Source organism: Eublepharis macularius, chromosome 18 (genome assembly GCF_028583425.1).
Source record: "Eublepharis macularius isolate TG4126 chromosome 18, MPM_Emac_v1.0, whole genome shotgun sequence".
Lineage (NCBI taxonomy): Eukaryota > Metazoa > Chordata > Lepidosauria > Squamata > Eublepharidae > Eublepharis > Eublepharis macularius.
In genome coordinates, this window is record NC_072807.1 from 40,606,958 (window position 1) to 40,622,560 (window position 15,603).

The 15,603-nt window shown below is 55.5% G+C and overlaps 1 protein-coding gene across 1 annotated transcript in view; it reads left to right on the forward strand.

The window, feature by feature from the left end:
- PRTG (protogenin) overlaps nt 1–15,603 on the forward strand; it is a 49,461-nt gene that overhangs the window by 20,126 nt on the left and 13,732 nt on the right. The window contains exons 4-12 of the mRNA XM_055002312.1: nt 2,368–2,512; nt 3,229–3,362; nt 3,552–3,689; nt 4,782–4,940; nt 5,594–5,753; nt 6,223–6,470; nt 9,187–9,351; nt 10,479–10,784; nt 13,687–13,875. Of these exons, the coding sequence (XP_054858287.1) occupies nt 2,368–2,512; nt 3,229–3,362; nt 3,552–3,689; nt 4,782–4,940; nt 5,594–5,753; nt 6,223–6,470; nt 9,187–9,351; nt 10,479–10,784; nt 13,687–13,875 (1,644 nt within the window). The remainder of the gene's footprint in view (nt 1–2,367; nt 2,513–3,228; nt 3,363–3,551; nt 3,690–4,781; nt 4,941–5,593; nt 5,754–6,222; nt 6,471–9,186; nt 9,352–10,478; nt 10,785–13,686; nt 13,876–15,603) is intronic.

Consider the following 15,603-nt stretch of genomic DNA (forward strand, 5'->3'; position numbering starts at 1 on the left):
CAGCCCCTGCCCCTTGGGGCCACCTGCAGTGTGGGGCGGGTGGGGGTATGCCAGGTGAAATTGAAGGCTGTCCTGTCACCCTCTAGGTTGCCTTGCCACTGGGTGAGCTAAAAAAAATTGCCACTCTCTCCTGCTCCCAGCCTTGGTGCTTCTCTGGCTCGTCAGAAAGAGAACTTCTGCATCTCTGTGTATGGTCAGCGACCCCAGGGCATCTCTGGCTATATATTCGTTGATAGGGAGGCACTGAGAATGAACAGATTTACAGTGACAAAATACCACTTTAAGAAGTCCATAACCAAACAGAAGAAGATAAAAATCAGTAAAATGCTAACATCCTAAAAGGGCAGCAGCAGCTACAAGATCAACCAGGAGAGATAATCTGGGAGTAGGAGGGGCAGAGAGATTAACAGCAGCAATAAAGCGGCTGGATCCGAGGGCAGGCACCAGAGAGCCACGTGCCGTGGCAAGATGGAGCAAAGTGCAGCTGCGAGGGACCCTCATATGTGCTGGGGGGTTGACCTCTGCATTTGGGGAGGGTCTGGACTTCATGCCGTTGTAGCTCAGCTTGGCTCCCCGCAGGCCTCCTGCAGCTGCTGCGTGCATGCATCCTCGGGTATCGAACGGATGTTCCCTCTCCCCAGGGGACTGTGGGAGTTGTGAGGCCAGAAGAGGGCAGGATCTCCCGTGCCAGAGTTCAGCTCCCCAATGCCCAGTTGGAGGGCACGATCCAGGCATGGTGCTCATCTTCCAGGACTGCACTGGATCTTCCTCTGTCCTTGGGTGGGATGAAACAGCCCCAGGGAGGGAGTTATTTGCATAATTTTGGAGCTTCGCGTGGAGAGGGGAACCTGGACCCGGCTCATAAAATGCCATACTGGGTGGTTTGGCCCGTAGTGTCTTTGGCTTGCTGTGGGGGGCCTGGCCGTTCTTGGAAAGACCGATGGGCTGGGGAGGCAAGTGGGATTTCTGGTGGCGGGGAGGGGAGGCTTCAGTGCCCTCCGTGCAACTACCAGGACTTGGATTGGTGCTGCAAAAGAAGCCGATGGGGCGCATGCTCCCTGGTGCGCTCGTTTGTTCACGTGCCCCACTGGCGCAGGCTCCAGCTCCCGAGAAGTATTGCTGGAGAACTCCTGATGGCGGGCGTGTCCTGCAGCTGCCTCGGTGAAATGGGGGGATCTGACCCACAGGGGCACGGGGCACCTTCTGCTCCTGAAGGGACTGACAAGCAGAGCCGTGGGGCCCCCTGCCCCAGCAACAGCCGTCACTCCTCTTACGCATGCCGTGGGAGCTCTGCTGATGGATGCTGCTGCAAAGCAGAGCCTCCGAAGCCGCCTCTTTACAGTGAGAGGGAAGGACTAAGAAGCCAGGATCCCTGGCAGCTGCGGGAGTGCTGGATGCGGCCCGTGGTGCCGCCCTGCGAGGTCCTCTTGCTGTCCTTGGAGCCTTAAAGGTTCCTCAGGCAAGGAGGGAGGTGGAGCTCTTCTCCGTGGGCCACCTGCTCTCCTCCTGGCTGGGGTTGTCCGCCCAGGCGAGAGGTCAGTTTCCATTCCAGGAGTGTGCTGTGCTCCGTGGCTCCAGGTCTGCTGCTGGCCCTCTGAAGGGCTTCTGCTTTCACCCTTTATCCTTTTCTGGCCCTTGGGGGCTTGTTGGGGCTTCTGGCTGCCCTGCCCAGTCGAGCTTCCACCAAACGCTGAGGAGGGGCTGGCCGCACTGCCTCCATGCCCGGCTTCACTGGCTCTCTGGCCAGCCTCCCCAGGGCACAATCATCGTTTTTTGCCGTTTGTTCCTTCCTTGGCCGTAGCAGGGGCAACTGGGAACGAGTCTTAGGTGGGGCAGTGGCCAGTGTCCTCTATGTTGGAGCTGCCACCTTTTCTTTAGGTGGTTCTTTGGGTTGGACTTCTGGGAGCTAAACAGCTAAAGAGCACAGAAAGGCCACAGCTGGGGCTCTGTCAGGGAAAAAGAGGCCAATAGAACAGGCAGGGCTCCCTTTCCCTCATTTTTTTTTGGGGGGGGGGCAATTGCTGATGCTCCTTTTTGGCCATCTTCTGTGCCTCCAGGAGGGCCGGCCAAATAAAATTCTGCTGTGTTTGATGCCATCTAAATTGCATTAGGATGCAGAGCAACAAGGAGTGTTGAGTACTAGGAGTGTCTGAAGGTGGGTGGAGATGTTGGTGGCCTCAGACTGGGTGGAGCTGGAGGGTAAAAATAGTCGCTTAGTCGATTGGTTGTTTGCATGTCAGTTTTTCCTGGGTATCGCTGGGTGCCAGTGCGTCCTCTGGTGTGGCTGGTCTTCTGGTGGGCCCAGTGCCTGTGTGCCGATGCCCAGCGTTTGGGGTCCCGTTTCAGTCTCTGTGTGCTTCTTTCCAGCTATGTCTGCATTTGAAGTCCAACCGCTTCCAGCTGAGGTCCATGAAGGGAGCGTGGCTCGGTTTGCCTGCAAAATATCTGCCCACCCTCCTGCCGTCATCACCTGGGAAGTCAACCGGACAGCCTTGCCGATGGCCACGGACAGGTGGGGGACTCTTTGCCCTCTGTTCTGTTGCTGCTCACTGCCTCCGTCTGGTCTGCCTCTCCTCAGCCCTTCATCCCAGGAGGTCCGAGCAGCGTATCTGTGTGTGTGGGTGCCTGATCCCACTGCATCCGCCAAGCAGTCCTATGAGGAGGGAAGGGCCCAGGCTGCCTACTGACCGGCGTGGCTCAGTAGAGGTTGGAACGGGGGTCTTCTCCTGGGTCTCCAGAGCTTTGTGAGGCTCATGGGCTTCTTCGCCCAGTAAAAGTTCTAATTAAGAACAGAACAACATCGGAAGAGCCCAGCTGGACCAGTCTGGCGAGGCTGGTCCAGACATCCAGTCCAGCATCCTGGCTCGTACAGCCCTGGAGGGCCAAGCAGAGGGGACACAGAGGCTCGAGGGGCCCTCCCCTGCTGCCGCCTCCCAGCACTGGGGCTCTGAAGTGCGCTGCCTCTTGTGGGGGGAAGGGTCCCTTCGGCCACCCTGGCTAGTAGCCACCAATGGACCCCTGTCTCTTGCGATGGTCACGAGCGGCTGTTTCTGAGAGGGCGGAGAATGCAAGTGGGTGTTCTGGGCCAGGAGAGGTTTGAATTGGGGGTGTGAAGTGCAGAGGGGGTGTCCCGCAGAGCTCGTTTTCCCCCCTGTGTTGCTCATCTCTGTGATAAGCTGCTCATCTGCTTTCCTTTCCCCCCCCCCCACACCCTTGGCTCCCCTTCAGAATTACTGCGTTGCCTTCAGGAGTGCTGCAGATCTACAACGTCCAACAGAAGGATGCTGGGAATTACCGCTGTGTCGCCGCATCCCTTGCCAGCAGGCGGAAGAGCGCAGAGGCCACGCTCACGGTTGTACCAGGTACCCAGAGGCTGCTGTGCTGCATAAGAGGCCTCCAGAGAGGCGCTGTGCCCTCCGGAGGCGTGGAGCTTAAGTGCACCCGCTATGCCCTGGCAGTGGCCCGGGGTTGCAGCATGTGTAGCCTGGCCCTGCGCCATTTTGTGCCCCGTCTCGTCCTCTACCTGATGGTGTGTTTCTCTTCTTCTTAAGCCTCCACCGCAAAGCCTTTCCGCAAGCCGGTCATTATAGCCAGTCCACAGAACACAACCGCCTCCCTTCACCAGACCGTCATCTTTGAGTGCCTGGCCACGGGGCACCCCAAGCCTATTGTTTCTTGGAGCCGTTTAGGTGAGCCGGGCTGTTCCCGCCAGGCCTGACTGCTCTTGGGCCGTGGTCTCCTCCTCCTTAATGAGTGAGATGTTGGGTAGAAAGAAGAGGAGGAGAGGGAGTGAGAGAGGGAGTGTGTGTTTGTGTGTGGGTGCCCAGGGGTGTGCATGTGGATGTGAGTGTCGAGCTCAGTGCACGTGCGCACACAGCTGTCATGCATCACTGCAGCAGCCACGGCCTCTGTTGCTGGGGTTGTGTCATAATGGTGTGCAAAGCCATTATTATGACACACAGAAATGGGCAGCAGGGGGGACAGGATTTTGGAGCGGAGGCCCGCTGTCCTCTAGGCAGGGATCCCAGGGAGTCAAAGTTTCCTTGAGGGCCAAAATGCATGCTGGAGGAGGAAGGGAGCTTTCTGGAAATTGACGGTGGCTGTTCCTGCCCCCTCCTTTGCGCACCTACTGGTGGAGGGGGCGCATGGGGCATGATCTGGAGTGCACAGTGGGCTTTAGGCAGTGTGCGCTGGTTGGTGCCACTGCTGTGGCCAGAGACGTTCCTGCCATGAGGCTGGACGAGGAGGCAGCTTCTGCTTGCTGCCCTCATTCTTCCCCATGGCATCAACAGGGCAGTGGTGCGTCCCTTCGGTCAACTTATATGAACTTGGAATGCGCCCCAAATCCTTTACAGCCCCCAGGAGTACCACGGCTGGGCAGGCATGGCGATTCCTCTGCAGGGGCATGTGTGAGAGGCCACTTCCCTGGGTCAGTTAGGGTACTCCGCCAAAAGTCTCTCGGCACCAGAGTGCCGAGACAAAGAGGAGACGGGGATGCTTAGCCTCCAGGGTATGGCCGTTTAGGCTGAGCCTGCTTGCTTTAGCCCAGAAGCCTTTCCAAAGGGGACATGAAAAGAGAAGTGCCACGTGAGGCCTCAGGACCAGGGCAAGACCCTTCTCCTGCACTGGACTTCCAGCCAGCCAGGGCAGCGTTTCAGTCCGCTGCTTGGTGCTGAGTCGTCGCCAGGCCCAAGCGAGACCAGACCCTCTTGGATAAGGAGGGAGATCCAGGGAGCAGGAGGTGGCCTGTCCTCTCAACCCTTTCCCCCCCCCCCCACCAGACCACAAGTCCATTGATGTTTTCAGCACCCGGGTGCTTGGCAGTGGGAACCTTATGATCTCCGATGTGAAGGCGCAGCACTCTGGCGTTTACGTTTGCCGCGCTACGATTCCAGGCACGCGCAACTTCACCACGGCAATGGCTGCTCTCGTTGTGCATGGTGAGTTGCCGGGGTAGTGGCCTTGGGGCCAGGGGCTCCCCCCCCCCAGCTCACTGTTTATGGCAGTGGACCAGCAGAGGCTGGCGGCCCTTGGGTGCCAGTGCTGGCTGGGTGGGACTGGAGCGCTGCTGGCTGAGGTGACTTGCTCCACTCGCCGGCTTGTCAGACGGCTGGACGAGGAGCACAGCCGCCTCCCCCAGGCCTGACGCTTGAAGCTCTGCCTGTCCGGGCCACAAGGAGCAGTGTCACACAGCACAGCGGAGTTGCGGAGTGCCCAGGGCAAGCCTGCCGCCCGCCCACCCCTCGTTTCCCCTGGCCCCTCCCAGAACCCCTTGGCAGGTGCAGCGTTCTCTCCCCTTGGAGAAGTGCGTCATTGGCTGCCAACTGATCTCCATGCTACAGCCCACGGGTGGGAGGTGGTACCACTTCCTTCCTGGTGCTCTGGGTCGGCCTGGACCCCCCGACCGTTTCCCATCCGGGGCCCTTGATGCTGCTGCTTTCTGCTGAGGCTGCCAGGGAGCTTTGCAAATTGCAGTAGTGACTCAGGAGTCTGCTGGACATAATGGAAAAAACCCTGAAGCGCAGACTTCTGTACGGGCGGGGGGCGGGTCCATGCCGGACTTGGGGCCTGAGTCTCCTTTACCACTGTGCAGCTCCCCCTTCATTTGTGGAGTGGCCCGAAAGCTTGACAAGGCCTCGGGCTGGCACAGCCCGCTTTGCGTGCCAGGCAGAGGGTATCCCAACCCCCAGGGTGACCTGGCTGAAGAACGGGCGGAAGGTGCATTCCAACGGTAGGATCAAGATGTACAACAGGTGAGGGCTGCTTGGTGCCCGTTGGGCTGGGTGGGGGGCTGGTGGCGGGGTTGACGCCCCAGAGAGCTGCTTCCTGTCTGGGAAGAGGATACTGGCCTCGGTAGACCAAGAGTCTAATTCAGCGGAAGGTGACTTCAGGCGTGTTCGGATGGTCCCCCTTTTGAAGTTTGCTTGGCAGTTCTTAATGTGGGCCGAGAGGTATGAAATCCTTGGCCCTGTGCCACAGGTGCAGCCTCCCATGCGCTGTCTGCAGTGCTGAGAGGGACGCGGGCTAGTCGTCGATGTCACCGGAGCCTTTTGGTTTTAAGGGCTCTTGGGCTGATACGGGTGTAATCTTAGACTGGCCTGGCCTGAGTAGAGAGCAAGTATCCTTCAAAAAAAAAGTCTTTGCACAGGAATGGTCCCCTTGGGCCAGGGGTTAAAACCTCAGGAGTTAGAGATGAGACCGGCCTCGTCTTTCTTTGTCCAGTAAATTGGTGATCAACCAGATAATTCCAGAAGACGATGCCATCTACCAGTGCCTGGCAGAGAACAGCGAGGGCTCACTCCTTGCCCGGGCTCGGCTGACGGTGGTTCTGTCCGAAGACAGGCCCAGCGCACCCTGCAACGTCCATGCAGAGACCATGTCCAGCTCTGCCATCCTCCTTGCCTGGGAGAGGCCGCTCTACAACTCGGACAAAGTGATTGCCTACTCCGTCCACTACATGAAAGCAGAAGGTGAACCGCTTGCCTTTCTGCCAGGGGACGCTGGTTGACGGCGGGAGGCCCTTCCCTTTCCTGAGGGCTTTGTATTCTGTTTTTCCCCACCCCGTCCTTGTTGCCGTTCCAGCATCTTCCCACCTGTGATTTTGCCTCTGCAGTATCTTGGCTTGACGGGCAGGTCACATGCTCTTGGGCCCTCTGAGCTCGACCACTTCAATAAGTGGCACACGGGGCTGCCCTTGGCGTGGTTGGAGGACTTCAGCCGATGTAGGGCATGGATTGCTGTGATCCTGGAGCCCCAGGTCTGCAGTGGCTGCTGCTTGCTTCAGGGCACCCTTCTAGTCCTGGTTTTCATCTTTGAGCCTTGAGCAGCCTGGGGGACAGATACCTGTTGCCTGTCTCTGGTCTCCCACCTCTGCGTAGAAGTGACTTTTAGGGGGGGGGGGGGTTCCCCAGAAAGTGTTGTGAACACTGTGTGAGAGTTTTAGCTGCCAGGGAGGTCCACGACTCCTTTTCTTGATAGCAAAGGTGCTTGCGGGAAGACTGTTCCAAGAAAGGAGTTTCTGCCCTGCTTTCCTTGTAGACCCCAGGCAGCATAAAGTACAGTAAATTGGGCCGATAAACCCTTTCTTGAAGATCGTTTCTGTTCTTCTGTAGCGTGCTCTGGGTGGAGCATTCCTTCTTTGCATGGGTCTACTCCTTGCTTAATTCTGCACAGTGTCGCAGGCTTTTCCCTCCTACTGCATCTGCCCAAATGCCCACATTTCTTCAGCTGTCCCTAGCTGCACAGGCTGCCCCTTCCAGAGGTGGAAGATGGCAGGAGACCTGGCCCACTTGAACCTGTTTTCCCACCTTAGCACCAAATTGACTTCCTTGTGAGTTGGTGAATTATATATTCTAGTATCTAAAGACAGGCGATGGTTTGAGGTTTCTACTCACCCTCCCCCACCTGTTTGGTTGGATGGGAACCAGTTGCTTTGCTGGTAAAATTCCGGTGGTGGCGGTCCTCCCCAGCCAGTGTGTCCAGTCTATAATTGGGCAGCCAGGTTTCACCACAGCCCCCTTCACATTAGCCTGCTCTAAAAGCACCCAGAGACAATGGGGCTGGGGCAGGAACTCCTGGCTGTGCGGGAGCTGCCTGGGGTGGTGCGTGACCTCTGGTTGACGTGTGAATTGGCCTCTTGTCCAGTTGGCCTGTGCTTGGGGCGGCTGAGGGCTCCCCACTTCCTGTTGGCCAAGTGCTGAGCTTTTCTCCGTTCATCCCAAAGCGGAGCATCACTTCCCAAATGCACTCCACAATCAGATTGCAACCCCCCCCCCCCACACACACACTCTTCTCCGACAAATAAAAGCTAGCATTGAATGAATGGGGCTTTGGAGGGGCCCCAAGAAACAGACAGGTGTCTGCTGAGATGTGTTGAGAAGGATATTTTGCTTTGTATTGGAGGAGGGAAAGAGAGTCCCAGGCAGCAGGAAGAATGGGGGGGGCTTGAAGAGGGTGTATGTTAATTGCTCTGGAAGAAAGGAGTGGCTGATGGGAGGGACCCCTGGCCAGCCGCCCAACTGGCTGGCTGGCTGGCCGGCCGGCCTCTTCTCCAGGCCTCTCGGGCAGGTCTCTCTGCATGACATCAGGGCTGCCATTCAGGCCCCGGAGGAGTTCCTCTGGACTGGGTCCAGGGATCCTGCATGGCAGTCAGAGATTGTGCCCAGCTGATCCTAATTAACAAGCCATTAATTAGGGTGTTGTGGGATGCTGATAATCTTGTCTAATTAAAGGGCTGCCAAGTGAATTCAGAACTGTGGGAAAACTGACTTGTGGAATTCTCTTTGTTGAAGAGTTTGGCTCTCGGGGGTGAAGGACCCGGGCTGCTTCTAAAGAGGGTGGTGTGTTTGTTTGTTTGTTTGTGTTTGTTTGTTTGTTTGTTTGTTTTATGATGCTGACAAGCAGTTTGGCGGGGGGGGGCGTGCCTGAAAGCAGACAAGCCTCTCTTGCCCTCTAGCCCCCTCCGCCACAGGAGTGCAGGGGGACTGAGCCACAGGCCTGTGTGCCTCATGAGGCTCCTTTTGAGTATAAAATGCCAGCGTGGTTTCTGACAGGCTTATTAAAAAGCACATCATTTTTGAAATATTTTCCATGGACACTGCTGAACAGGGCCACTTCCTGCCACCCAACACACCTGTGTCGGATTCTGAGAGTTGTATTTGTGTGTCAGGAGAGGCTCTTTGGCTCTGGCTTCTCTGCTTAAGCAGCTGCTGTTGCTCCAAAGGGGGGGGAGGCTGTGAATGGGCTTGCTGGCCCCCGCAAGCTGATGCCAGATCTACGGGGGCCATTAAGGCCATTTGGAGTCCTCTGGGCGACCTGCTTCCAGTTGGCTGGGTGTGGTGGCTTTGTTTCCTGACTGGGAGTTTTGAGCCGCTGAAGTATGTCCATAGAGGTGTCCTGTTCTGGTCAGCCATAATTGTCCCAAGACGCTGGGGGCATAATCCCAGTCGGCTTGCCTCCAGGCACCCAGACAGACTCCTTGGCTCAGCCCTCCGCCCCACTGATTTACTTCCGAGGAAGAGCATGGGGGGGGGGCTGCCACCTTTCTGCACAATCTTGAGCATCTTGACAGACCAGGGAAGCCCCACTGAGTTGCCTCTCGCTTACCAGCGGCCTCAGGTGTGTGCCCCCTGCCAGGGTTTCCCCTCTCCTGTTCTTACGTTTCTGCCCATGCTTCCTGCCTGCCAGGTCTGAATAACGAAGAATACCAGGTTGTCATCGGAAACGACACCACCCATTATATCATTGAGGACCTGGAGCCAGCCAGCAACTACACCTTTTACCTCGTGGCCTACATGCCAATGGGGGCCAGCCAGATGTCTGACCACGTGACACAGCACACCCTCGAAGATGGCAAGTGGCCACTGGGTTCTGGGCAAGCCGGGGCCTGTGGGTGGGTGAAGCTCTGGGATAAAGTCCGGCTGAGCCCCAGCGGCATTGGGGCTGCTGTGTGCGCCCCTTAGGGTGGTGCCGGGCATCAGCGTCTCTGTTGCTTCTACCTGTGCAGCAGGCAAGCCCAGAAAATTGTCAAAGCAAAGGGGGGCAGAGGCGCTTTCCTTTTCCTGTGGGATGCCAGGCAGGCAGTGCCCCCTCTCCCGGGAGGCATTCTGGAGCAGTCCCTGAGAAGGCCCTGCTGTGTGGAGGCCGACTTGGCCTCCTCAGGAGGTGGTGCTTGTGGGGGGGGGGGCTCTTCCGAGGGCATTAAAGCGTGGGTGAGTTGGGGAAGGAGCTCACGCTCCGGGAGGGATCCAGCGTCCAGGCGAGGTGAGCTGCATGGGACGGAGGTGGCCCTGTACCTGGGCCTGGCAACGTCGTGGCACCCAAGACTGATTCTGGTGCCGCGGGAAGTGGCTTCGCTGCCTGTCCCCAAGTGCGACTGGGGGCAGCTCCCAGGCAGTCTCGGGGGGCAGCCCCACAGCAAGCGCTGGCCAGCAGCGTAATCAAGGGGCTGCCGGGCGCCCCTTGGGTGGGCCTTCGCCCAGAGCTTTCCCTCTCTGGTGTGGTGTGTGGTGTCGGAGATCTCTCGCTGGAGAGAAGATACTGTCTGCGGTGTGGGTTGCTGGTGGCCGAAAAGGAGAGGGCCAGGTCCCCTGCAGGATTTCCTGCACCCGTCCCATGGGGAGGGGTGGGAGCCACACAAGAGCCCTGGCTTGGTGCTCATGTGTGCAGAGCATGTGCACCCTGTTAGATGTCCAGCCTCAGGCTGCACAAGATCTTGGGCCAGCCCTGGGTGTGACGTAGTTGTTGGGCCCACAAGTTGTTGGACTTGTGTGCCTCGAGGAGAGCTTGGTCTGCAGAGGAAGCCCCAGTGGGAGCAAGAGGGGCCTGCCTGGCTAATGCAGATTCCAGAGGCCTCTCGGAGCCCTTGGGTGAAGCGCAAGGGGAATTTTTTCTGTGTAGCTGGACAGTAACAGGATGCCCTGAGAGGCTGCCTGCTGGTGTTCTTCCGGCACGTGTTCACGTCCACCTTCTCCCTTCAGTCCCTCTTCGAGCTCCTGAAATCAGTTTGACCAGCCGCAGCCCCACCGACATTCTGGTCTCCTGGCTGCCGATCCCTGCCAAGTATCGGCGAGGCCAGGTGGCTTCCTTCCGCTTGTCCTTCCGGCGCAGCACAGAAAGCTCCGTGCAGGTTGTGGAGCTCCCGGGCTCTACATACGAGTATCTGCTCAGAAACCTGAACCCGGACACTATCTACCTGGTTCGAATTACAGCAGCCACACGGGTTGGCTGGGGAGAGGCATCTCTGTGGACTTCCCACCGGACCCCAAAAGCCACGAGTATCAAAGGTAGGCTGCCTTCTGGAGTGGCGTGGAACCGTGCAAGGTCAATGGAGAGGTGGCGCTTGGACCCAGAGTTCTGAGCTGGGCCTCCTGATTCCAGCACACGAGAAAGGAGAAGGGCCTGTGCGAGCAGAGTCTGTTTTTATGCATCTGGTTTGTGTCAGCACATTCTTAGCTGAGCTTGGTCCTCGTGTGAGTTGTTCTCTTCTGTTCGGTGCCTACATTCTAAAGCAGTAAGGACCACCGGTTACTCTTTACTGGAGAGACGAGCAGGGCCCGCACAACCTGCTCTGTGCGATGCTCCCTTCTTTCTCTGAAAGACACGGCTCAGTTTTGGCCTTTAGAGAAAGGTGCATTTCAGAGTGAACTCGGCTGCTCGGCAAAAGGCTTTCCACTGGCAGCCTTTTATGCAAGGCCTCCCCAGACAGAGGTGTGTTTTGTGCTGTCACGGTCATGGAAATAGCCAGTTTTCAGTATGAATGGAACAGTAGTTCAGACTGTCAGTTCTGCTCTGGGAGGCTCGTCATGCTACGGCCTGGGTCATGGCAGATGGGTTCTCATTGTTTGGATGTGTCTTTGAAGGTGCTGTATGGCACTCGAAGATCCCTCTTAGTATTTCAGGAGGAAGGCAGAAGAAAACTCCTGGGAACCAGAAACTTTTACATGACAAAACATCTGTCACTTTGTGCCCTTGTTCTTGGAAGCGTCATTCGCTGCAGTGCCTAGAGCTGCAGTTCACCGTGTCTTCAGGGCCAAGGTGTGCCTCTTAAGTCAGTTTCAGGCTGCAGCATAACTGTGACTCCTCGCAGAGTAACTACTGCTTGCCAATTTGGTGTAGTGGATAAGAGCACGGGACTCTAATCTGGAGAGCCAGGTTTGATTCCCCACTCCTCCACTTGAAGCCAGCTGGGTGACCTTGGGTCAGTCACAGCTCTCTCAGAGCTCTCTCAGCCCCACCCACCTCACAGGGTGTTTTTTTGTAGGGATAATAACAACATACTTTGTAAACCACTCTGAGTGGACATTAAGTTGTCCTGAAGGACGGTATATAAATCGAATGTTATTATTGCTGCAAACTGGAATTGACCCAGCTGCGGATGTTCGGGGGGGGGCACTTTCTCCTTATGGAACATCCCCCCCCCCCAGTGCCAAAGGGCCACAGGCCTGAGCTGGCTATGGCAGGGAGTCGCTGATCCAAAAGGCAGAGAAAAGCAAACCCAATAAAATTAAGGCAAGAAGTAAACAAACAGAACAAAGATATTTAATCCAATGCCAAGCAATAAAGCTGTGTGGTTAATAAAATATCATTATGATTCCACGTATAAGGACCCATCCCCTTACGTAATGCAGTTGTTGAACAAAATATGCCCGTGCATTTAGGGATGTCATAAGTAAAAATAGCTTTCAAATGACCAGCTGAAAAGGCAAATGCGGTTTTGAGCAGGATCCGCAGAAGCACGGTGTCCAGATCATGCAAAGTGGTGGTGTCGCTCTACTCTGCTCTGGTTAGACCTCACCTAGAGTACTGTGTTCAGTTCTGGACACCACAATTTAAGAAGGATATAGACAAGCTGGAACATGTCCAGAGGAGGGCAACGAAGAAGGTGAGGGGTCTGGAGACCAAGAAGAGCTCGGTACGTTTAGCCTGGAGAGAAGACAACTGAGAGTTGATATGACAACCATCTTCAAATACTTGAAGGGCTGCCATATAGGGGATGGCACAGAGTTATTTTCCACTGCCTACGGTCGGACAAGAACTAAGGGGTTGAAATTAAATCAAGAGTTTTCGGCTAAACTTTAGGAAAAACTTCCTGACAGTTGGAGCGGTCCCTCAGTGGAACAGGCTTCCTCGGGAGGTGGTGGGCTCTCCTTCTTTGGAGGCTTTTAAGCAGAGGCTAGATGGCCATCGGACAGCGATGCTGATTCTGTGAACCTGGGCAGATCATGAGAGGGAGGGCAGGAAGGGTCGCATCCGTGCTTAGTTCTCGTGGCCCCTTCTTACATGCCCCAGGGTAAGGCTGATCACCTCCTTAGGGTCAGGTAGCAATTTTCCCCAGGCCAGTTTGGCTAGAGATCCTGACGATATTTTACCATCTTCTGGGTATGGAGCAGGGGGTCACTGGGGCAGTGGGGAAAGGAGGTAGTTGTGAATTTCCTGCATTATGCATGGGGTTGGACTAGATGACCCTGGAGATCCCTTCCAATCCTTTGATTCTATGACCAGGTACTATTTTATACTCCTCACCATATACATATCACCAGGGCTTTTTTCCAGCTGGAATGCGGTGGAATGGAGTTCCGGAACCTCTTGAAAATGGTCACATGGCTGGCGGCCCTGCCCCCTGATCTCCAGACAGAGGGGAGTTGAGATTGCCCTACGCGCTGCTCAGATCAGGAGATCAGGGGGCGGGGCCACCAGCCATGTGACCATTTTCTCGGAGGGCAACCCACTGAGTTCCACCACCTCTGTCCCCAGAAAAAAAGCCCTGCATATCACCAATACTGAGTATATATTTTGTTAAACAATTGTATTACACCTAGATGTGAAACCATATTGCTGATGTTTTAATCACACAGTTTTATTGCTTGGCATTGGATTAAATGTTTTTGTATTGTTTACTTTTGCGTTTTATTTTATTTTGGTTTGTTTTTCTCAACCTTTTTGGTTGCCTGATTTATTTTAAGTTGGTTTTCTCCCCCCGACCCCATTTTTTCCCCCTTGAAGAGACTCCGTGGCTCCACACAGGCCAATCTGTAGCTTTGGTTTTGCAGTTGCAGCCAGAGATGGGAAGAATGCAAGAGTGGATACTGAGAGGCCAGGCGCTGGTGGGATGGGAGAACTGTTTGCAGAGTGCAGAGAGCCATCTTTTTTCCTGGGGTGTGGAAAGAAAATTGTTTTTTCTCCTAGCACCGAAGTCTCCCGAGTTGCGCTTGGAGCCCCTGAACTGCACAACCATTGCGGTCAAGTGGCAGCCTGGCTTGGCCGACACAGCGACCATCCAGGGCTACAAACTGTACTACAAGGAGGAAGGCCAGCAGGAGAGCGCCCCCGTCCTGCTGGAGGCCAGCGTCCTGGCACACACCGTCAGCGGCTTGGGTGAGTTTGCAGGAGGACCCCCCCCTTCTTCACCTGCCTGAAGAGGAAATGGCAGCTGAGAAGGGGGGATCGTCCAGGTTTGTGGGCTGGGTCTTTGCCCTGCGAATGCACGGAATGGAAAGCTCCCCATTTAGCTGGAACATCTGTGTTAGAAACTAAGTGAATGACGACATTTACTGGCAATATCTCTAGAGGCCCAGTGGGAAATGTCAGAAATATTTGTCTCCTGAAGCTCCTCCTTGCCATTTACACTAATGCAAAATGTTCTTGGCTGGTCAGGTGTGGAAATCGGGGTGTGAACACTTCAGCTGCCCCCCCCCCCCATTTATAGCCAGAGCTGCAGTTTGGGGGCATACTGGGAAGGGGGTTTCCCTCCTCCCCCCTTTGCATGGGGGATCAAGCCCTTTCTGAAGCAATGCCGGGGGGGGGGGCGGGCATCAGCAGTATTGGAGACAGGCTTTGGCTGCTCCAGGGACACAGCCAGCCAGCTCAAGGCTCCTCTTGGGCCACTGAGGCAGACGTGTCTCAGCACCTGGGGCGGGGGGGGAGGGGGCTGCTGAGGCTGCCTCCCCCCTGACCCATTTGTATTTTCAAAGCCAGCCACCCAGACTGAGGCCCTGGGGAGGGGACTCCTCCCTGGAGTCCCCCCTGGGGGTCCTTGGGACTGATGCAGCCCTGTGATCATCCTCTGGGAGGGGGACTCACATAACTTGTGATTTTTTTAATTGGTGTCATTTTTGTATGTCAACTGGTCGTTGGCAGCTTGCTCTAGCAGCATGCAAATGTACCAGTAAGACCAGCCCAAACTGGGGGATAAAATACTTGCTCTTGTGGTTGTATTTTTGCTGCTTCAGTTTTCCTTTTAGTCGGTTATCTACTTTGGGGGCCTGCTGTGGCCAAAAGGCAGGGAATGAATAACATCCTGTCCCATCCATGGCCAGAAAGGAGCCCTTTCCCCTAAAGACCTTGGCAGTAAATTCCACAATTTAATTACTCATCAAGTAAAGAAGAATCTGCTTTTGTCCATCCTGAACCTATTTCTCAAAAATATCATTGGGTGCTCTTGAGTTCTTTTATTTTGTAAGAGAGAAAAAAGGGTCCCTGTAGCCACTTTCTCCACCCCTTGCATAATTTTATAAACCTCTATCGTGTTCCTCTCTTGGTCATATTTTTTCTAATAAAAACTTTTGAGTTTTATCCTCAACTTGGTCAAGTGGCTTCTTGGCCATCCTTTGAATTTTCATCCTCTTGGGACAGTCCAGATGTTGCCACAGAGAGACCTCAAGCCCTTTCCCGCTGGAGAAGTGCCCAGCGGCCAGTCTGCTCCACCAGAGAACCTGGCAGCAGAATGCCAGCTGGAAGACCAAAGGGAGCAGCGAGGGAGAAGAAAGATGGGGGGCCTCCCTCCTGTTAAGACTTCTATTGATCCCTCTTCCAATTACGCAGAATGTGCAGACACATGCCCAAGTGTGTGCTGAGTCACACATCTGCATGCTAAAATTCTGCTTACTGCTTGGCAGCCAAAGCACACCACCCAGTCATATATACCTTGAGGTGGAAGAGGCCCTCTCCCCCCCTCCCCGACACGGTTGTCTGGCTGCTCCCAGGTTGCTGTCCACATAGCAATTCTCTCTTGTTCAGGGCCTTCTCCCCAGATCTCACATGTCCATTTGCTTAGTGGCCACTGTATTTATTTTTGAACAGCATTACTTGGCATTCTCCCTCCCC